Source organism: Branchiostoma lanceolatum, chromosome 16 (assembly GCF_035083965.1).
Source record: "Branchiostoma lanceolatum isolate klBraLanc5 chromosome 16, klBraLanc5.hap2, whole genome shotgun sequence".
Taxonomy (NCBI): domain Eukaryota; kingdom Metazoa; phylum Chordata; class Leptocardii; order Amphioxiformes; family Branchiostomatidae; genus Branchiostoma; species Branchiostoma lanceolatum.
In genome coordinates, this window is record NC_089737.1 from 9148276 (window position 1) to 9172245 (window position 23970).

General features: G+C 41.0%; 1 protein-coding gene across 1 annotated transcript in view; it reads left to right on the top strand.

Annotated features, from left to right (window-relative positions):
* Nucleotides 1-2991: 2991 nt before the first annotated feature.
* LOC136422212 (uncharacterized) overlaps nt 2992-23970 on the top strand; it is a 52354-nt gene continuing 31375 nt past the window's right edge. Inside the window, exons 1-28 of the mRNA XM_066409858.1 lie at nt 2992-3465; nt 4282-4555; nt 6814-6921; nt 7802-7890; nt 8344-8475; nt 9430-9537; nt 10260-10363; nt 10935-11067; nt 11774-11897; nt 12383-12511; nt 13118-13193; nt 13565-13694; nt 14007-14128; nt 14626-14745; nt 15082-15273; nt 15762-15865; nt 16275-16454; nt 17009-17129; nt 17999-18181; nt 18550-18627; nt 19077-19205; nt 19701-19981; nt 20450-20618; nt 21005-21147; nt 21440-21518; nt 21761-21914; nt 22493-22599; nt 23366-23539. Of these exons, the coding sequence (XP_066265955.1) occupies nt 4302-4555; nt 6814-6921; nt 7802-7890; nt 8344-8475; nt 9430-9537; nt 10260-10363; nt 10935-11067; nt 11774-11897; nt 12383-12511; nt 13118-13193; nt 13565-13694; nt 14007-14128; nt 14626-14745; nt 15082-15273; nt 15762-15865; nt 16275-16454; nt 17009-17129; nt 17999-18181; nt 18550-18627; nt 19077-19205; nt 19701-19981; nt 20450-20618; nt 21005-21147; nt 21440-21518; nt 21761-21914; nt 22493-22599; nt 23366-23539 (3723 nt within the window). The 5' untranslated portion in view covers nt 2992-3465; nt 4282-4301. The remainder of the gene's footprint in view (nt 3466-4281; nt 4556-6813; nt 6922-7801; nt 7891-8343; nt 8476-9429; nt 9538-10259; nt 10364-10934; nt 11068-11773; nt 11898-12382; nt 12512-13117; nt 13194-13564; nt 13695-14006; nt 14129-14625; nt 14746-15081; nt 15274-15761; nt 15866-16274; nt 16455-17008; nt 17130-17998; nt 18182-18549; nt 18628-19076; nt 19206-19700; nt 19982-20449; nt 20619-21004; nt 21148-21439; nt 21519-21760; nt 21915-22492; nt 22600-23365; nt 23540-23970) is intronic.

Here is a 23970-nt window from a genome sequence, read left to right on the forward strand (position 1 = left end):
GGCGCTTTAGGAGACTGGCTAACAGCACATTTATTTTTCTAACCAACACGAAAAAGAATCTAGTGGCATCTGTAAAAAAACGTTACTAAACTCTACCTGACTAATGTAAAATCATGTAAACTTGTCTGAAATAGATACTACCTATCTACCAACCTTGTCTGAAATAGATAAGAATTGTAAATGTACAGTATCTTTAATCAATTTTATGAGCATTGAAAAAAACAATTGAAAGACTTTCAGAGCTTTTCCAAACGCCGTTGTCTCGTCACGTGTCCAACTATGACAGGGGCGAGATTTTAAGATTACGAGGGTTGTACCTAACTTGAAACACATACCGTACACCCAAACTGATTAGACATGATCATGATTTCTACCGTACTTGCTTTACTGCGCCATCGCTCTTCACCGTGTATCAACTACGCCCCCTAGCGAGTTGTGAAGCTCAAACAAGTTTTGTTATGGGTAAGCTTGATCCTTTAGTGTTGCAGTCACCCGCGGATGCTAGCTGTTTTGATAAGGCTTTCGATACCACAGAGGTAAACACCATTCAGGGGTTACGTAACTGGTCCGCGGTGATACGCCTTTGGGTGTAAAAAGGAGGTCAGGGTTTTGTTGTTTGTTTGAACTTTGTTTATTCATGAGAAGCTCAAATCGGCCTGCAGGCCGCTTTTCATTGAGGGAAAAGGTAAGAGTCAGACAAAATACGACAGAGATACAGATTAGATCATGAAAGTCCTAATAAATCTATCAACATATATCATAGCATAACATGGTACAATGGGTCACAATGTGTATGTGTCTTTTGGACATAAGGATGAAACCAAAGTTTCTATAAAATATTCTCAAAAGTCACTACTTTACATTTCCCACGGACAGGTTTTAAAGCCATGATCAAGGCAAAGGTTTTGATCGCATGTGCGCAAGCAGTCCATGCAATTTTTACTTTTTTTCTGCATTGAATATGTTTAATCCCTAACTACACATATCTTAGTGTTATCTTCCAGCGATTGTACACATCGACCTACTAAACATTTTACAACTGTGTATGAAATTATAGGTTGCAAGACAACAGATATGTTAGAACAGCACTTTGGAGACCAAAGTGTCTCTACCGTTGATAAACATCTTATTTCTCAAGGATGACACGTGTAGGTTACGGTAAGCTAGATGCTATGTTCTCTACGGAGAACTGATCTCAGGAAAGAGACGTACCGGAAGGCCACAGCTGCGTTTCAAAGATGTCTGCAAGAGGGACTTGAAGGCTCTAGATATTGATACGGAGCACTGGGAGGACCTTCCAAGGGACCGTTCCAGGTGGAGATGCACACTGTCCAGACAGCACAAATCAGGAGAAGCCAGACTGATGCACAGCGCAGAAGAAAAGCGGATCTGCAGAAAAGAGCTTTGCAACAGAACTGAGTCAGCTAACAGATGTGATTTTTGTGGCAGAGACTGCCATTCTCGTATAGGGCTTTTTAGCCATAGTCGATGCTGTAGGGCTGTTGTGAATTAGGATTTTACCATGGTCAATACTGACGGACGGAGGCCATATATAGACGCTATATAAGTGCTATGTAGCATGCAGTTCGTGTAAGATTTGATTTTGGTCAAATAAATATTTTCCTCTTCATATGCACGACCTTTGATTAGAATATCAAACATTCGCAATGTAGAAGATGGCGTTTTTTGTCTGACCCAACCATGGTAAGGTATGATATCCTCTGCCTATGATGGCTCTTTCTTGTGGATGAGGAACAAGATACGACGCAAGAGGGCGTCTTTTGTGTAAGAAGGTTTTTAAACGTGCCAAGATAAACAGTCAGCAAATGGGTCAAGTGGTTTTACATCATTAATCACTAGTTAAATAGTTTATTGACATGAAAAGTGTCATGGACAGATATGGTAGTTCTGAATTGTCATGTCGTTTGTCGGCAGGCATCTGCATTTGTCAGCGATTTTGTTTCATCTGTAGATTCGACGTTTTATATTTTTGCGTTCAGGAATATGTTTTGTGAGGAAATTTGCGCCCAATCCAGAGTCAGATATTGGCATGAAAGTTTAAGGTTGGCGTTGTGTTGGTGTGACGGATAGAGTGTTTGGCCCCTAACCCGGCCAGAAGTCCTGAGTTCGAATCCCATATGACATGCCACCGATGTTGTGCCCTTGGGAAAAGCACTAAACACGACTTTCTTCACTTCACCCAGATGTAAAAATGGGTACCTGACTTCGGTTGGGGAGGTAAAAGGCGGTGGAAGGAGAGGGTTGGGCTCTGCTTCCAATACCGTGCCCCATACATAGTGGATAACAACCCACTGCCCCTACAGCCTCAAAAAGGCTATGGGACTACCTTTACCTTTTTATTCACCTACATTAAATAAAGCTCATCTGTGTCTGGTTAGCATAATAATCTTATGGAAAAATTCCGACTACTTTCCAGTATAAGATAATGGATTGACCAAATCATATAGTGCTCATGTAGCGTTCTGATCAAGAATTTATAGTCTCACGGGATTCCTGCTCTTTTTAATGATGATGCCTTTTTTTCTTCTTAAAACATCCAAACGATTTCTGGCATGAAATTTAGAACTATCGGCAAACCAACTTTTGTAAATTGTTACAGAAACACTGTTGATTTCGTATGACTGCAAGTGAACTAATAACAGTTCAAAATTATTTCTTTGTCACTTTGTCACTCTTTGATTCAATATTTCTTTATTTATACTGCACTACCTGCTTCTCTTCTACGCGTTAACTCCTTGTTTTATGTCCAACCGTATAATGGACTTATGTTAGCACTAAAACATGCAAGGTTTCTGATTTTACTTAACTAAGAATGGATGCCAAAATGGGTCGGATTCTGTGTTAAAACATCTAGTACATGTTAAGAAGTTAAGAAAAATAGTGTCTCTAGACACTGCAATGCGAGTGCACGTAGCAGTTATGGTTACTTTGTGTTGTATAGAACATTACGACATGTCTTTGTGGTATGTATTCAAAGTGGTTTCTCTGGTCAATGAGTTGTTTTCACGACATAAACAGATTACCCAGTGACCTTGTTATGTTACTCTTACCAGTTCGGTAGGTCTTGCTGAACCAAGAAACGAGATACCCTTCTTTAGTCTCAAGCCTCTGTGAATAGCAAAACGGATATGATTTCGTGGGTGGGGAAAAGCAAATATATCAATAACTACTGGCTTGAAAGAGCTAGGTTTTGGGTACGGCGAGTGAGCGGGTTTTGTCCAGCGCACTCTGAGAGCCCTTCGCCCGGGCTAATCGTAACAGAGGCCGGCGGCTTGTCCGAAACAGACCGTTACAACCATCTAAGGCCTGGTTTGCATGCCTTATTTTGCAAGCAAAAGTTGTTAGACCTGAAGAAACAAAATCTCACGCGTTTGTGGAAAGTGTACGTCAGATTCCTGCGTTCTTGTGAGATATTTGACGGCGCTGCTTGCAGGGGTTGAGAAGGTTTGTGTCTTTACCTTGTTTTGTCGTCGTTTGTTTGTAGCGCAATGTCGCTGTGCCTGGCCGTCTTGCATCTTATAGTATATACGCCATGTAGCGGTACAAGCACTGATGTGGTCTTGAAAGACTAGTTAAGTGTAAAACAAGACATACAGTCATGCATACATTGTCCAGAACTAACCGCCTTCAGCTGAAACTGTTAGATACTGTGTAACCATCGTCTATGCGTACAAGTTCTCTACGTTTGTCTGCCGCAGTTTCCAAATTGTGACGTTTTGTTGATTTAAATGTCAAGTGAGTGAAAAGCTTCGATGCTACTATCTTAAAAACTGAGGATATCTATGGCTGGGTTTAAACACGCGTTTTTGAGTCGACTTGGAGTCGACAAATGACTGTGCAAGGAAGTAGGCCACTCAAGTAGCGTTTTCTATCTAGTACTTGGAGCAGCCCAAAGCTCCTAACACACAGCCCCGAGTCGACTCCGAAAACTTGTGAGTGAATCGGGCCTATATGCAAGGCCTCCTTTCCACAATACGAAGATAGCGACCAACATTGGATTAGTGTGAGTGGATGTGTGACCATGACTTTAATGATTGGAATATGATACACGAAGTAAAAGTATTTTTTTTTAAAAGACGTCGACAAACGTAAAAAGACGTTATCTTTGAAATTCATATGGTGATCTGAAGTTTTTATAGGAGAAGGACCCAGGGTCCCGCCAGTCTGTCTTCAACCAGTGTAATTCTGCTAGGGGTTTGAACCCAGAACCCTTCGATCCCGTGTCAACGTGTCCTTAGATCTATCTTCCTCATCTTTCAGGGCTAAATCCTGGTCCTGCCATGGCTGCCGGAGTACTGCTGAGGCTGTGCTGTCTGTTGTGGCTTCTGACGGCAGAGTTACCGACCCAGGTCACAGCAGAGGAGTTCTGTACGGTTGATCAAGCCAACGCCTGGAGGCTTGCACAAACCGCCCTGGCCCCCTTAAATGCTATGCTGGGAATAATAAGTGATGCGAACGCCGAGATCGCAAGAGTCAACGCAGAAGCTGACGCCGCCATTGCAGCTCTAGAATCCGAGGCAACCTTCTCGCAACAGTAAGTCATTTCTCGTACGCGGGGGTTTACTTTAAGCTAGGATTTATAGACAGGGCGACCACAAATTAGGGGGGGGGGGGGCAATGGGAACTTTCCAATGTGCTCTATGGATTAACAATTACTTGGTAGTATTTCAATCAATTTACATGCTGTTCAACTGTCTTGTATGTGGAGTGGTCTATTCTGCATCAGTGAGTGTGTGTGGGGAAACACATATGCATGGGTATGTAAGTACCACGGATACAGGGTGTCGTCTGGGTATCCTCTGTAAAAGAAGGCCGTCCAATTTTCCTGTTTTCTTAGTGTTGGGCGTCCAAAAGACGCCCTGCTAGCCAATAGCCTGTGACGTACGCGGGGTTTTATCTAGGAATTTCAGACTGGGTGTCCAAAAATTGGAGAGGGGACAGACCTGCCCAATAACTAACTCGATACGTATGTCCGTCAATCAATTTTCATGCTGTATCAGTGGTATGTGAGAAAAACAACAGTGGTAGGGGGGGGGGGAAATGTATGAGTATGTAATCACCAGGGGAAAAGGGCTCCTAGTAGGGTGTCCTCTGCAAAAGGAGGGCGTCTAATTTATTTCTGTTCTTGGTGTAGTATAATCGCCTGTTTTACAAGTGATTTGACATCAGACCCAGCTGTCGAATTTTCACACTCCTTCCTCCTTTGAAATGTTGCACATACAGTTGAAGTATGTTCAAAATTTTTGCTACCTCAGACACTGAATTATATTTTATTTACATTCATCTTTGCCAAAGGATATCTTGACGTTGTGCTGCACATGATGTTGACTGTCTTTCACGATTTTTCAATTCACATTGAAATGAATATATATATGTCACAGTAGAGATGGCGATTCAGGACAATCGGCGATTGTCCTAGGACAGATCGCGATTGCCGTTTGTCCTAGGACAGACTGTGATTGCGATCTGTCCTAGGACAATCGCCGATTCTACTAGTAGAGATTGCGATCGCAATCTGTCCTAGGACAAACGGCGATTCTACTTGGACAAGCTTGCGATCGCGATCTGTCCAGGACAATCGCCGATTCTACTAGTAGAGATTGCGATCGCAATCTGTCCTAGGACAAACGGCGATTCTACTTGGACAAGCTTGCGATCGCGATCTGTCCTAGGACAAACGGCGATTCTACTTGCCTGGACAAATTCTGATTAGATGGAAATGCTTTAAAATAGAATGAATCATTACACAACATTTCAATCAGGTTTAGCATACTGCCTACATTTCATAATTATCAACTATTTTAGGTGAATTACTTCATATTTTTTAATGGATGAATGAGTATGTTTTCTGATAAAGTAATTTCTGATAAAGTTGAGTGACAAAATTTTGATAATGTGTGAAAGATGTCAGTTGGAAGAAGGTGATCCAACAATGTTTCAGTATGCAAATTTTGAGGTGTCAAGATATTACTCACAGTTTCACACCTATTGAATTCAAACCCACATCCAGCAACCCATTTGATGAACCTCTAGCTGAGGGATCGCTGTTTCGCTAAGTTTGGATCGCCGTTTGTCCTAGGACAGATTGCGATCGCAATCTCTACTAGAAGAATAGGCGATTGTCCTAGGACAGATCGCGATCGCCGTTTGTCCTAGGACAGATTGCGATCGCGATCTCTACTAGTAGAATCGGTGATTGTCCTAGGACAGATCGCGATCGCAGTCTGTCCTAGGACAAACGGCGATCGCGATCTGTCCTAGGACAATCGCCGATTGTCCTGAATCGCCATCTCTACTGTGACATATACATAGAGAGACAAATTATTACAATGCGGTCAAGGCTGCTTCAGTAAGGGGCCAACTACAAACATAACACAGGCAATAAGAGTCCAAAGATCTCATCCTCTGAGAAATATTTATTAATAGATTTTCTCGTATTAAAGGTTAATGACCCGCCCGGGGTGTATATGGTGTCATAACGCCTGGTCATTTGCTATAACCACGGAATAAATCCACCAAGTGAGCGAAGCGTATGGCAGTCTTCTCTGTCCTGACCAGTGAAAGAATAGCCCTACAGTGAGCTAAAACTGATCAAAGATCACTTTCTTTTTTTCGTCTCTTTCTTTTTATCAAATTTTCAAAATAACACAAAAGGTAACTGCACATGTACAAAGTAAGTAAAACACATGCCATTGAGTAACAGCAAAACTGATACATAAAACCAGGAGACATTAATGTATGATCATGAGATCTTTTTGTCATGACCAGTATTTGTTTTGTTTTTGTCCTCAGACCCAATGTCTGTACGGGCGAGACGACATGTCCGTGTACGGAGCAGTACACACAGCAATACTCAACCAACTGCGGCATATTTGGACTTGGGTGGTCAACCTGCTCAAGGTATGTAGAATTAGTCACCAAAGTTTTTGAACAATGTGGGTACAACGTTTTTTCCACGTTAACGTTCATAATTCCACATACACACACACGTAGACACACACACACACATGCGCACATACTCACAAGCACACACAAACACTCTCAAAGAGACAATCGGGACAAAAAACTATACCTCCATTTTTCATTGTTACGGAGTCGTTCTCACAGAGCTACTCAACGAATTGTGGTGGTTTTCTTGGAATCCAATGGTCAACCTGCACTGAGTATGTACTTAGGCTTGTAGAATCAGTCACCATGCATTGCACAAAGTTTTTACATACATGTACATGTAATATCTCTAAAAATTGCACTGGGTACGTATACCCTAAGACCGCCACATTGAATTCTAAAATAAGGTAAGATATAAAGTTAAAGATCTATTAATGGAGCATTTAATTTAGTAATCCACAAACTGTGTCTTTAAAGACTTCAGATAGTGTTTAAGACACTATTGAGAAGGTCTTGATAATACCATTTTGCTGTAAGTGGCATCCTTGAAACACCCAAAAGAAAAATATATTGGAAATCTGTCGTTCCTTTGGTCAGTTCTTCTCCTTTGAAGATTTTGGCAAAAACGCCCCTGCAGTTCCAGAGCAAGCTGTTAGGGGGCCCAAACCTACACCCCTTTGCCCTTATACCATGAGCTATTTGCCACCAAAGAAATCATGAACCTTGACATCCAGGTCGAAAGATACAAAAAATGGCAGTTTTGCTGCAATACCAAGGCCACATACCAGGGGGGCCAAAAATCGACCTTGGCGGTGATACAGGATGAAATTCAGAGAGATAATCTTGATTACTTCATGTTTAATTGAATCAAGCCATATTTTTATCCCAATAGGTACCGAACATCGTATAGGGCAGCCACCTGCCCTAAAACATCGTACTTCTGCTGTGGTGGCTACGAATACTCATCAGGCCAATGTGCCCGTAAGTATATGATATGGGAACAGGAAAGAAAAGAATGCGTGTGTCTGAGTGTAAAGTCAACCTGATATAAAAAGAATTTGAGATGATAGCTTGTTTATTACTGTCAGGATTAGGTAGGAAAGTTTCGTCATCCGATCGAGCGATAGGTCGGACGTGTACGCATTTTGTCATGGGTGTTGCGGTCAGCCGCTGGCGGTACAACAGCGGCCTCGTGCGGATAGTGGCTTCTTGCAGTTTAAAATGCGCTAAATATCGTTGTCTAGGTTAGATTTGGGTGAATCTTTTTTTTATTGCATGACGAACACATGTTCTTCCAACAGAAAGCAAAACATCTTCAGAACATTTGTTCGTTTTCTATATTTGCAGTCCTAAAGTTGCGTATTTTAACGTTGATTCCAATGGAACGGCCAAGTATGAGACCATAATCTAAATTTTTCATTTGTTGATTTGCAGGCATCTGTACGGACTCCTTATGTAACGCCCACCTGTGCTGGAACGATGTTTGCCCAGTCTGCCATAGCGACTACGGAACATACGGTGGGAAACCAGCGAGGGCTTATGACGTTTCTGGGATGAACTGCCAAAGTAAGTACACACATTTATATCATTATATTGACTGTGATAACGTTATAAGCAATATTTATGTCTTACCTGGGCCATGAAAACGTTCGATACGGGTGTTCCAGGCCGTGTAATAATGTTCCGTATCACACGGGGTTTTAAGTTGTATCACAAGGGCTTCCATAGAATATCAAAATGTATTTCGAGCGCGCCGACTGCGCCGCCGTCGAAAATTCGAATACCTGATTCGGAGGTTGGAATCAATGTTGTAACAGTTTTTGTTCTTCGAGGACACAAACTCCCTCGACTTCTGGCGCATTCCGTGTTTTCTCGGGTGGGTATGACTTAAATTTTAAAAAAAACACACACGGTGTATTCCGCATCACCTTCGGTCCCCGTGTTGTATTCTATAATATGTATATCACTTTTCTTGCATCTTTCTACCAACCATGTTTTGTGATTTGTAAAACATGGTGACACATGATTACGAACTAGTACAGGAATGGATTAATCATCAGACCAATCAGAATCATCAAAATAAAACATGTTGACCAATGAGTGTATTGAATATGACTATCTCTGAGCAATCAGAGCCTTTCTTTCAGAATAACACATAATGACCAATCAGTGCATGGACTATAGCCATAGCCAACCACAACCTTCCTTTCCAAATAACATATCATGACCTGATTGGTCCTTATATGTCCTGATTGTTGGCCCGATTGGTGTATGGAATATGACCATCTGACCAATCACAACCTTGCTTTCAAAATAATGCTCAGTGCATGGAATATGACGATATGACCATTCACTCAGCATTCATGTCAAAATGAAATCTGACCAATAAGTGCATGGGATTTGAGTGTGACCATCTGGGTTCTGACCAATTATACGCTTTCTTTTAGAACAACACATGATAACCATGCAGTCAGACCATTAATATGACAACCTGACCAATCAGAACCTTTCTTTCAACAGAGCGTTGCTCGTGGAAAAGTGACAGTAACCTGTGCTTCCCTGGCACATGTGGTCTGGTTGATTCCTGCTCGTGCACTTCTGGTTTCTCTGGAGGTTCTTGCCTAACCAGTAAGTTCATTACTTCTTGATGCAATATGTCAATCATTCCGATATTACAAAGAAGGTATAGACTCAAGTTCTACTGCAGTATCATAGAAAGCCACTAGGAGGCCCATAAGCAAACTTGTCCCTTGTTTAGCTGACACATATCCACATACCAAAATATCATAAATACCCATCCATTATTGACAATGCTTATTAATATTATGCTTATCGTCATCAATGCTCGGAAAGAGTAATGCTAAAAGATAGGTTCACAAACAAGAACCCACCCACCCACAAATAAGCCAAGTGCAGGGATCTTTTTCACTTCAACATTAGTCATACCGGACCCTTTCAAATTCAACGTTGAATGTTGTAGATTATTTGTAAAGTGCAAATGGTCACTAAACATCTACATAGAACATTATTTGTTTTCCATAATTCATCGTTAGGGATGAGTGAAAAAATATCTGCATTGTGTAGTCGATTGCCATATTGCCCGAAGGTAGTAACACAAAAGTAGTGCAGCGCATTTTGGATGCGCATCAATTTACGGTTAAACATTTCTGTCTTCTTAGATTTAGCGTTATGCGTTGCCGACACTCGTATATCTAAAGATTGAAGCGTAAGCAGCCCCCCCCCCCCTGCAAACCTTCACAAATTGCACCAAAGACCCATCATTAACCCTCTTGGTGATTTAAATATTATGTCCTATTATAAGTACTTAACTTGTGATTTCTCCTTACTAGTCCAAGAGGTGCCAGAATTCATGCACTGGCTAGCAATGCTGCATGATGACTCTGGTGGGGTGGCCGATTTAGACCAGAACAACATGGATGTCTGGACCAACAAGGTATTACTTGACATACTTCAGGTTAAAGAGTTTGTTGAAAAATCAGAAAACAATGTTTCACTCAGGATACAGACTGAGGTTTTGCTTTAAACATGTTTGTCTGTTTGTTTGCTTGTGTGTCTAGTTATTTTAATGCAGTAGACAGTGGCTGGTTCCCACATGCTAGGCGCATTGGGGACATTGACAAGAAGTTCGGTCAAAGGTCCCAGGAAGGTCCTAGTTTCATTTCCTGTCTTCAATTGTTTGCTATATGCCTGATTGTTGCCCTATGATAGCCAGTGGAAAAATGCATTAGACAGAATCAGCAAGAAATTCATAATAAAGAATAAAACAAAAAGTTCATAAAAACTAGTTATTGTATCATATCATCAAGATACATTTCACAGAGTTTTTATATCTTTGATTTCCTTTTTTTGCTCGTTTTCTTCACTTGGTATGGCTTACGTTGATTGTATTATTTTTTAGTCTCATCAGGACTTTACAAGAGTTAAGCCAAGAAGTTTGTAGATACAGACAGAATCTATTTTTCATACAGGCTGTCCAAGGAAATAATCAAATTTCTTTCTCCTAGGTCCCCACTAGCCTGGAGTTTGAATGGGCCCTGTCCTACACACGGCCCAACCCCGAGTTTTACTCCTACATCCGGGCTTTTAAAGTCGGTATCATGGAAAGTACTGTGTCCTGGACCCACCTGAGAAACTCGGGTAAGTTTTGCAGGATTTTCCCCAGCCTTGAAGTTTTCCCGCCTTTAGTATCTCGCACCTGCGCACTAGGTACCAGGGGCCAAGTCCCCGGATGTAGTTTTCTACTCTGTACAGAAAGTTCTGGAGTTCTGTCAACACAACACGTGAGTTCGTATACATGTGTGAGTTGTGATCTTTACCTAGTTTAAACAATCTTGGCCCCTGGTACCTAGTGCGCAGGTGCGAGATACTAAAGGCGGGAAAACTACTAGATAAACATGAATATCATTCTTCTGTAAATTTTCTTTAATTCTGTACTTGTATAGCCAAATTCGAATACAACGACTCTTCGGCATAACTCTTTGCAGGTATGTGGCATGGCAGCAACTAGTTACATTGCACTAAACAACCTACCATACCTTAATAATTTTTCTTCTACTGAAAAATTAACCTTCTCTCTGCCGCCTAACCCTGTAACCAATAGAGCATTGGTTGCCAAGTAGCTACTTCAGTGTGCTAAAGATTAAGTCCCCTCAAAAATTGGATTTTCAGTATAATATCATTATGTCAATTATGTCACTGGATAATGAGCGAGTGAATGAGTGAGTAAATGAGTGAGTTAGTGATATATGATACAGAATCAGTGTGCCTTTGAATACCCTGTATTGCAATAACTGTATATAGATTGAAAACAAACATTTTCTGCTGTGTTTTATGCTATTTATAGTGGCTATATCAAGTGGTACAGTGCCCTGTGACGTCGCTCTCAGTAAGACCAACCCTCCCCTGGACTCTGCCATAACATGTGAGAACGTCCAACCGTGGTCATCGTCGGTGGTGCATGGCGATGAGTGAGTAAAAAAAAGGCTTTACATTGTATTTATTTAGTAATTTACATAGTTGTGACACATTTTGTTTCACTCATTTACATAGTTGTGACAAGTATGTTTTACTAATTTACATTCTTGTCACAAGTTTCTTTTTAACAATTCATGTTATTGTGACAGTAATATTTCTTTACTCATATATATAGTGTTTTAAAATTCAGTGTATTTGTATCTATTGAAAATGTATTTGTATTTTCATTATCAAGTACATATTTCAATTTCCTCATTTAAATTTTTGTTCTCTCAAATATTTTCTACCGATTAAATGTACATATAGGTATTTCTTACTCATTCACATGCAGTCAAGATTGTCAACAGTGGAACATGCAAGCCATTTACATGTTCATAATATGTTAATCCTAGCTAAACCATCATACAGAAGAAAATGCATGAAATTCTGTCTTTCTGAAACCATATTTTCAATCTATTATTTTTGTACTCGTCATCAGAATTTCAGTTGCAATGAGCGCGAAAGTAGGCGGCTTCTTCACCTACTACGACTTCGACACCAGACAGAGCCACAACCGGTACTTCACCGATGGACCATACGCTACAGAAGCCTCTGGAGCAAAGTGGAAGTAAGTGCTGTACTGCGCAATCGTGAATTTTCTGACCATCTCCGTTACTCGGTTAGTCAGTCACTTAGTCACTCAATCACTCAGTCATTTGATTACTCATTCACTGAATTGTTACTTAGTCTGTCAATTAGTCTGTCAGTCAGTCAATCATTCGGTTAGTTACTTACTTGTTCAGTCAGTCAGTCAGTTACTTATTCAGTCACTCAGCCATTTGATTACTCAGTTAGTCATGCAGTTAGTCAGTTGGTTACTCAATCTGTCAGTCAGTCAGTCAGTGGTCACTCAGTCAGTCACTTGGTTACTCAATCAATCAGGCAGTCAATCAGTCACACAATCAGTCACTTTGTCAGTTGATTACTCACTCATCCGCCCACCCTACAGCATACCCAACCACCTGGTAATCAAACATTTTACTCCATTTATAGACCAACCCACAACTCAGAAGTTTACTGTTACAGTAACAAATAAGCACATGTTTTAGCCCATGGTAGAAAAGGTTGTTAAGTTAAAACACTCATTCAACAAGTATTGTTATAACAGCCACACTGTAGTCAAATGATCCAGGGAGGTAGATTTTGACCTGTATACCACCATGACTGTTTTTAGGTATGACTCCACCACACCGCTTCATTCAGGGACATTCCAGCAGATGTTAGACGTTGGAGATCCCTTCACAAAACAGGTTAGAGCATTCATTGTGATGACTGTTTACCTCCGTAAAAATGGGAGGTATTGCTTTTGGTGTTGGTGTTTGTGTTTGTGTGTGTGTGTTTCCACACTTATTTCCACAAGCTAGGCATATTGGGGACACTGACAGGAAGTTAGGTCAAAGGTCTCATTTCCTGTCTTCAATCCCCTGCTATATGCATGTCTACTGTATGGCTGGAATATCACTCATTGGATGCTTCCTTACTACTGCATATTGACCATATGTATGTCATGTAACTTAACCAAGGTTTTGCTGGCTCCACCCGTGAGGCATTGCCAAAAACAGATTTCGGTGACACCTCAGGGGCTAGCCTAAAAGTGAATACCATTACCCTATGTTTTTAGAGTCCCACGGCCCGTTGGAGTGGATGGGGCGATACTGGGTCTGGTATACAGAGCTATCACATGGCGGTTTACCGCATGGACGGCAGTCAAGGGGATACGCTGAGGGAAAGTTTCACTGCCATGTATGAAGGTAATTAAAAAAGAAACTTTTTATGATTGGTCATAACCATCCCAAAGGCTTTTGGTGCTGAAATTAGTCAATGCTACAGCATCTGTTACTATGTAGGCGTTTACCTTGAATTTCATGTTGACACTATTTCTGAATCAGGACTCACTAGCCAGGTGTACATCAGGTATGTCAAAGGTCAAGCTGTTTGATAATTGTGGTGGTTTTCTTATCATGGTAGAAATATTACATGTTGGGGAAGAAATGCAGCAAAAAGAATGATTGCTTTACCATGTTTGGAAACCATAGATTCTGACATTGTTTCTGTTGATTCAGCGACCCTGGAATCGTCCGTAAGTGAGTACGCGATCAACATGGCGGGTCAGGACCCAGGCGTGTTCTCTGCGGTCCTCGTTGCCGAGGACGCCTCTGGCGGTAACGAAGTTGGAAACCTGAAGGTGATTAGCGATTATCGATAGCTCGACAACTTTTGAAGGGGCCCAAAGTAATTTCAGAACATTAAAACTGGGAATATTCTGGATATGGCAATCTGTATGATATCAATATTTATTTGCTCTTATTAGAAAATCATGTCTATAATGATTTCATACTCGGAGTTTGGGCGTTTAAAAAGAGCACAGAAACAAGTCACACGAGGAGTCATTTATATGTTAGGACCACCAAAAAATCAGCGCCCAGATTCTCAGTTCTCACCACACAACGACTTGATCTCATCTTTGGTCCATGAAGCTCGATATGCAATAGGACAGTGTTATCTAAACTTACTAATTGAATTTGAATATCTGACTTTCAACGCGCTGAAATCCCTTTGAGCACCTTTCAAAACAAGTCTCAACTTTCATCAATCTCTATATTCTACACAGTGCCATTGGTCAGAAAAATGATTTCTGTTGAGTGAAGTATCTAAAATATGCAAATTAACGTCTTTTTTCAGAGGGCCCGTAGATTCTTCATCTTTGATGACAGCTCTGACATCACTGTTGATCACGACGCTGGCTTGGCAGAAGTTGGAAACATGTGGTTCTCAAGTGCTCTAGAGGAAACTGACTACGTGGTAAGTTAGAGCTGTGTACCTAAACAAATTTTAGGTACAGGTACAGGTACACAGGTTTAGGTACAGGTCCGGACCTGAACCTGTACCTGAACTACTAATATTCAAATAATGATCAGCATTGACTCCAGTATGCGGTGCTACAGGAGTCCTCAGTGCACTGCCACGGCAATTTCATGATGATTTTATGTGTCATATTTGATAGTATTATCACTAATGATTACATAATAAATATTGTGTTAAAATAAGCAACTATCTGATATCCTAAGAACATTTCAATCTACATCTCTGTATACAGTAAGGACGTATGATAAAACAAAACTATCTTTTTCCAAACAGTGGCAGTCGAATCTTGACGAAGAGATCGTTCTTCAATACCAAGACCACTTTATCCAGCACACTCACCATAACGGCAACTTTCTGAACGGGATCCGTGAGTACCCACAGCTGGACAATGACTACGACGATGTCGACACCACTGAGAGGTCTCGACAGCCCATCGTCAATGAACAGGGCATTGTGACGTTTGAGGTAGGTGAAACGGGTAACTATTATAAAACGTCATCATCGTCATATTTGTTGCCCACAGATGACCCCGCGAGGGGCAAAATAGGGGGGTAGGTCCCAGGCTAAGGCGGGCAGGCCTCCAGCCTGGCACGGTAAGACTCAACGGTAGGAGCCGTCACAACCGTGTAAGGCAGAGCATTCCACTGGGGAATGGTGCTGGGAAAAATGAATATTTGTATGTATATGTGTCTGTCCTGGCTGTGAGTGTTTGAAATTTGAGCTGTTGACTCCCCCGGGTGCGCCCCTGAGCTGGTTTCAGTAGACTGTCAGTGTTTATATATACTTGATGATTGCCCCCTCCCTGCCCAGTGTGAAAACATTACAAGTGGGGTGCCAGTGGACCAGGTGAGGTATTACCTGGCATCCTGTGGAATGTGAAATGTTTGGCTGTCTGGGAACGGTGCTGGATGTGTATTATAATTGATAAAACAATCTTTTATAACCCTACTCAGACCTCAGTCCATGTAGACCATGCTGGAGGAACCACCAAAGAACCTGGGACTTGGACAGACGTGGACGATCTACACGCAGGAACTCAGACATTTACAATCGCCAGGTTTGTATGCCATAACTTTGGCTTGTTTTAAGAAGGGTACGGTGTTATATAATCAAGTCTGCCAGAAGAATATATAGCACAGTATTAGACTAATTCTTTAATTTTTCGTTCTTATTCATTCTTGAAATTCTTCATATAAGAACATTTTGATAGAACATTAAGATGATAAGCTAACGGTACAGAGGTGACCGTGAAAACAGTGAACATAACGTTACGGTGAAAGAAACAAGAATTACAGTATGTCCAGAATAAGAGATAAGATATCATCATGTAATAATTTCACTGAATGATATGAAATGTATGTACTAGCCAAGGGTTAATACATGTTTTGTATCGTACATTATGATGACCGTCACAGTATTACATTTGTTTGAAATTGTATGCCATTTTATGTTTATTTATTCTATAGAGAGGATGGTGACACTGTGACAGTCTACATCAGAGCAACTGACATTCTGGACAACCAGCAGACCGACGAAGTGTCCATCCACGTTGACAGCTCTCCTCCAATCATCGAAGACTTTTGGCTGGAGAAAAACGGCGTAGAAGGCATAACTGTGCACAATTCAAGAGAACTATATGACTGCCTGTACGTTAAGTGATCACAGTGTGGCAGGCCAGATTCTACCCCTAACCAGAATCTACCCGGGTATATTCTGGCCAGGGGTAGATTCTGGTTCGCTACACCCGGTGACTATTTCAACAGTGTGTGAATGTCTATCAGCACCAAGGAGAGGGACAGTGCTAGTGTGAATGTCTATCAGCACTAAGGAAATGGACAGTGTTGGTGTGAATGTCTATCAGCGCACTAAAGAAAGGGATAGTGTTAGTGTGAATGTCTATCAGCACCAAGGAAATGGACAGTCTTAGTGTGAATGTCTATCAGCACTAAGGAAAGAGACAGTGTTAGACTAAGTGTGAATGTCTATCAGCACTAAGAAAATGTACAGTGTTAGTGTGAATGTCTAGCAGCAATAGTATAACTATATATCGTTAAAACGATGATGTATCATTGCTTAGACATTAACTAAGCAACGATACCGCCTCCTGCCGCCCAACTCTGCAACCAATAGGGAATTGTGTGCAAAAGGCTGCTTCAGTGTGCTAAAGGTTAAATTGATTTTGTCTTTCCATTGGTTACAGGGTAAAGTTCACCACATACGACATCCACAGCGGTCTGTACACAATCTCTTGGCGGTTGGTGGACATGTTTGATGAGTCCATTGTCCATGGGAATGGCGACTTGGCTGTCCAGGTGGAGGAGGTAAAAATAATGCTCAAAACAGAGCCAGATATAATACATTTTCCCTATTACTACTAGTATGAAGTATAACAAATGATTTATGTCTTTTTGAAATCCTGCGGGATTATGAAAGTTGCACATGTATGTTTTTAAGCCGTTATACAGCGGTTCAGAAAATGTGATGTTCTCGCACTCTTTATTATTGCTATTCTTGATATATTTTGTTGGTATACGTATCATTGTTATGATGGCTTCTCTTGTTCAACTTGCTCAATTTCAACTTCTTTTAAGAAAATATGTGTTTAATTGCAGCGGTTTTATCCAAAGATTGTATGCCATTTCATAAAACCTCTGTCACGGGGACTCAGCTTCAGCCGTCTTTGTTGATTGCCAATTTCTGCGGATTATCGATTTTTTCTACACTGTAACGGGCTTAAGGATGTTATTTATTTTATTTTGACAAACATCTAACCTTTACACGCAACAAAAAAGTCTGCTACTTTTGGAGAGCTTTCAAGATGTTCTCTGTCTCTTCGTCAACTCGGTGATCTCGTCTTGGAGTGCTCCAGTCACGTGACTGATGATGTTGACTACTGTAAATGCAGACATGTTCGAGGTGGTTTTATATTCGCGGTTTTCGCGGCGACCTTTTCGACGCAAACTCAAAATCACCGCAAGCATTTTTGTCCAATACTGTAGCAGTATGCTATTATAGCGCTGCCGGAAACTCAAAAAGACCGCAAACACTCCATTTTCGCCTTAGCGTTAAATAAAAACCACGCGAACTTAAATGTGTTTACAGTATCACGTGACGAGAGACAGATACATACAGGCTTGAGATAGTGACGTTCCCTGCCCCTGTTTAATGGGATGTGATTTTCTTTTTCTAGGAAGCGTCCTGTGCAGCTGAAGACTGCCAGTGTACCCCCATGCAACCCTGCTACATGACCAAGTACGAGATAGTGCCGGACGCCTCCAAGATGGACATCCCTCTCGGGGAGCACGACAGCGACTACTACTTCTACGTGACCGTCACGAACCGCGCTCGACTGGTCACCACCGAGAGGCTACAGGTTAGCGGAAAGTTTTTCTTAAGATCTTGCCGAAGTTTCCGACATGTTTTTCAATTTGTTCTCCTATGTGGTTGTGTCAATTTTTTTTGTACATTTCACAATTTGGCCTGGCAACAAGGATTAAGTTTTAAGGCCTAAAAATTGCTTCTTTTATCCTTGTGTAGTTCGAAAGACTGCATGAAATTACATTCTACAACATCATTTGTCTCAACAGCGCAGCAGGAAAACTGCTACAGGTGTAGCAGGCCAGAATGCACCCCTTGCTCATTTTTACCCGGGTACATTATGGGCAGGGGTACATTTTGGACTGCTACACCTGTAGTTTTCTGTACATCTAACGTATTGTTAAACACTGTTTTGTCCATTAGATCAGCGTTGACATCAGCCCTCCTGAAACAGGCCATGTCATCGACAACTATGCCGGCCAAACTGATGTAGACTTTCAGGTAAGAAAGTTTCTGTATCATCTGTTATTATACATGTATATGCTGATCCAGTATAGCTGCCTGTTGGAAGTAACATACCAGCTTCACACTCAGCTTAATGTTTTCTTGAATGGCCTGTTACTCTAAGCTTGTACCCAATACAAGTACTTCCCTACAATTGTCCTAAAGTTTTGGACCTCTAAAAGTTGAGATTGGAGTGTCAGTGAAAAGACTAAAAACACACATTTTATATTATAAACTTTGTGTGAATCTGAACATTGTAGCCGGTACCCAGTGTACTGTACTGCATGACAAAACAACTTTAAGTTATACCAGTCTGGATTAGTCTAAAACATTTACAATTTGGATATTTGAATGAAAGGAACACTGTGAGATAAAATTTGATATGATCATGAAAAATATTTTCATAAAAATTCTGTTAGCAGTAAAATGTTTCTTCAATGTTTCAGAGTGATGGAGAAATGCACTTCAGCTGGGAAGGATTCTTCGATCACGAGAGTGGCGTGAGGAGCTACCAAGTGTTCTTTGATACCCGATGTGGAACAGCCAGTGACTTCGGTATTCCTGTACCAGACTCGGTAAGTGTGGTGGAGAACTGTATACTACAATATGACACTTGTCTCTATTCTATTCTATTCCCTACGGTAAAAATACATTGTCCAAACCATGTGTTCATTGTCTTTAAATTATTGGGTTAACTACGTAAAAAGTTATTGTTAGACAAATCTTCAATTGACTTGATTTGATTTGATTTGATTTGCAAAAGGAAAAGCAGCCAAACAGTTGAGAGAAGAAAATCAGTTTGGTTGGAAAATACCGTAGTTTTTTTTTTTGTTATTTCACAGAATTTCGTTATCTTAGTAAAAGAATTGGGATTTATATTCAAATTGCTGATGAGCTTATCATAGGCATATCTTGAAATATTTGCGGTGGCTTTATTTTTAAGTGGTGCCTGTTTTCACGGACTCATGACACCACAAAAATGTATTTTGTTTTGACCACGAAAATTAAACAGCACTGACAGAAGCCTCATTTTCACTCCGACTACGACATTAAACCCCTCGTGTTTCCAGGCAACTGAAAAGACGACCACCGAGCTACAGCACAGCTTCACAGCAACCTCCCCCGGCACGTACTACTGTACCGTGGTCGCCTTTAACCGCGCCCTGTCTGCCTCCGACCCGGTGTGTTCTGACGGGATTCTGTACGACACGTCCCCTCCGTCCATCACCAACATCGTCATGGAAAACGTCCGTGCAAGGACGGGCGCCTTTAAAGATAGCGGAGGCAGTGTGTGGATGATGGACAACCAACTGAGGAAAGTTGCTGTCAACAGCCCATCTTCTCCTTGCAGGTGATTGGCTTATTTGATATAATCAATTTACAATTGACCAATGAACCAAGACCATATTACTATGTTTTACCTGTGTGTGTGGACAGCATAGCTCATGAGCCTCTGGATAGATTATTATGATATTTGTTTTTTGAATAGGGCTTGAGAAAGCAAAGGTCAAGTTCGAGAGTGAGCATCTTCGTAGTTTCCCACAGTACTGCATCGGAACTTCCAGTTTTGATATCTTGTGTTCTGGATATGGTACTTATTATGGTCATGATGTTTGAGTGGTAGATAGCTCTTTGGGCAGAGATTAAGAGCTGTAGGTTTGGACTCCCTAGCAGCTTTCTTGGTACTGCAGGGACTGATTCCTGTCCTTCAGTTGGATATCAACTATAGTCTGAAGTAAAACATCGGGATTCAAACCCAGAACCTTTAGCCTCTAAGTCAGCAGCTCTAACCACAAGACCATCTTGCCACCTGCCACAGATCCTCAGCCTTGCAGGTCGATGACCCCAACATATTCCCTGATCGCCCATTGGTCAATGTGAACGCTGACCAGTATGACGATCCCGAAACAGTCAGGCTGGCAACATCAGACGCGTGCGAATCAGATGGCACTTTGGCAACCCCTTTCTTTCTCACTGCAGACAAACATGCAAGTATTCTCAACAGACATCTTTTCCCCAAAATTGTTATCCAAAGGTTGATAAACATGCACTAACTGTAACATATTTGTTGACGTATTCTACATATAATATGTATACATGCGTGTATTTATTCAACATCATGGTTTCCATACAATTTTGCAAAGGACAGAGATCACTAGTACTAGTCAAGAATAGCATTAGGTGTTCCACAAGGGATGGTTGTGGGACCACTACCGAGATTCTTTATTATATAAGGGATGATTGTACTGGAATTTCAAAGATTATGAATAAAAGAAAAGTGGGTGCTGATGATGTTTTGTGTTTTTCTCATGCTGACAAAAGCTACACGTTGTTATTGTGTACCAAATAAGTAAATTGTTTTCTCTTTTTCCAGTTGCTCGTTTACTGGAACGGTTCCGACGGTGAGAGTCAGATAAACGACTATCAGGTCGGCCTGAGTTCTACTGAATCTGGTGCCTCCAGTCCAGACATAATGCCTCTCACCTCGACTAACGGACATACCGTCTTCAAGACTAGGTAGGAACAAGGGGATCTTTAAGATTTTTCAATAACTGCATGTTGCCAAAAGCTTATGAGTCTAAAATATCATATGATGAGACATAATTTCACAGATTTTATTTCAATGATTAATTCAGACTAGATAATATATAGAATTCATATTGATGATTTCTTAACATCTCAACAATGTATGCCTTAGTCTCTGTCGATAAATAGAATCACTACTAGAACTGTAAATGGAAATGATCAATGGTAATTGCATGACTAATGTATAATGTTTGACTTGTGCGTCTTTTGTTCTCTACTCAAGACACTCAGGTTTGGGCGAAGGACAAGAATTCTATTTGGGAATAACGGCAACAAACAAGGCAGGCTTGTCAACAACCAAGGTAATCAGATTAAAGTTAACAAGAACTAAAGATGTTTTTAGGCAGGTCTGAGATCTCAATTTCATAGTTACATATTCAAATGATCATAACATTATAAATAACTTTGTATGTAGACTTATACATATACATTCAATCATCTCAACTTATGTGTTTGGTTGATAGTTGTAAAAAATCTAACAAAGCCCTGAACTTTTGTCGTGTGAACAATGTACTCTACAACGTCTATCAATGTATTTTCCCAGACTGTAGGCCCGCTCATTGTTGATGCAAGACCCCCAACATTCTCCGGACAAGTGGCTGTGTCTGTGGAGGAAGGCTACATGGTGGGAAGATGGCCGGCCAATGGGTTTTCAGATGACGAGGACTCGTCTGAGCTTACATATGAATATGCCATAGGTAACATGTAGCTACTAGTACATTATTTACGGACGTATGCATGTAATAGGTTTCTTAATGCTCAAAATGTGATAGTTCACAGTTTGAAAGAAATTAACTTAGAGCTTTACAGAATCAGATGTGATTTTCCATGCAAGTACAAGGATAACAAGCCCACAAATGTCTATTAATTGGTCTTGTTGACACTATTATTTTATCAGTGACGAAGAGATTAGGCTTGATTGAGTGAATGAGAGAGAGAGTGAGTGAGGGTGAGTGAGTTTATGAGTGAATGAGTGAGTGAGTGAGTGAGTGAGTGAGTGAGAGTGAGTGAGTGAGTGAGTTACTGAGTGAGTGAGTGAGCGAGTGGTGTTTTGGGGGGGGGCAGTTGGGTGGTTGATCAAGTGAGTGAGTGAGACTGAGTTTGAAGCATTCAGAACGAATGCATGCCATCAGTGAGTGAATCACAAGTTGGTAATTGAATGAATGATGGATGGATGGATGGATGGACGAATAAATGAATGAATGAATGAATGACAGCAGTAATGACAGTCACTGTGATAATAACAGAGGGGTCTACCCCTGCATTGTCCCTATAGGCCACGAGGCTGCAAAAGAGAATGTTGCTGGGTACACTGCCGTAAGTAGTGAGGGTCCATGTGGAGGCGCATCCGGGTGTACAGCTGCTCACAGGGACAACCTACAGGTATGTCTGCATCCCGACCGGCAGATCAGGGATCGGTAGATATTGCGATTGAAGTCTCCGTCGAAAGAGATTCCGATCAATATCTTTGCCAGGCCCAATACAATCAGTGATTCTATTAGATGAGTACAAGTAACGATTCCACCAGTCACAATCATCTATTCTATCAATAATTGGTGATTCTTCCAGAAAAGATCGCAATCAACTGACTGTGTAAATATTCAATACCTTTGAGAGTAATGATCCCACCGTCTTATAAATGTTCCAATCTAACTTGCTGCAATATTCTCAGAATGACATATATTTAAGATTTTAGCAGAGGTGAAATGTTGGACTGTGTTACCACGTCATTACCTCATTCCTACTCTTTCGATGACCTTTATTTTCAAGGTAAAATTTGACCTTTTGGTTGAAATTGGATAGCTTTGGATAACATATTACGTAAAGGGGCTTAGTTGCTGGTAGTAAAAGGTTGCATTAATGTAACAGCTAGAAGATAGTCCAAGGCTCTAAAAATTAATGTTAAATTCAAAACTGTATTTGAAATACATATTAAACATCTGTTGCAGTGTGTTGCTGTTTATTTGCATATGGTATTGGCTTAAAATTGAAATAAAGTGACTTGTGATTGCTTTCTCTACAGTGGGGTATACATGCCACACATAGCTAATGATTTAACTTAACATCGGACGGTGTAAACAAGCCTTTCACATTATGTGTCAATTGTCAACAGCATACGTGTAATGAAGAAACTTGTATTTCTCTACAGTGGGGTATTCACGGCACACATAGCTACTACATGTCCATCAAGGCTACGGACACTGCCGGACTGACCACCGTGGCAACGTCCTCTGCGTACGTTCATTACGAGGGCGAGCCTACTGCTGGTGTGGTAGAGGACATCAACCCTGACCCACAGGCCCCTGTCTACGACTATCTTCAGGTGGGGGACAGTACTGCAAAGTTGTGCCTTGTTTACTCTGTGTACAGCGTCTTTCTATTCGGTGCATCTGTTTGTTCAAGTTGATGTTATTTGAGTACAATGTCAGTAGAGTGGCAGGAAGTGAGTGGGAAGATGACTGCAAAAGTCAAACTTGCCAGAGCGGGAGAAAGTAGTTGTAAAACTAGTCAATGTTCAAACATGACAGTCCAGGTCATGGGGTCAATGGAAGAGGCTACTAATTTACGGGGAGGAATAATCATTTTTGGTCTGTTTGTGTTTACGAATTCATGTATTATCATAATGATATATTCTGCTATTCACATTCACCATAGAGCGACAGAAAGTGATCAACGGACACAAGCAATGTTAATCAAAACCTAATTTGCCTAATGAATGAACTACATTTAAACAAGAATCACAAACAACTCTAA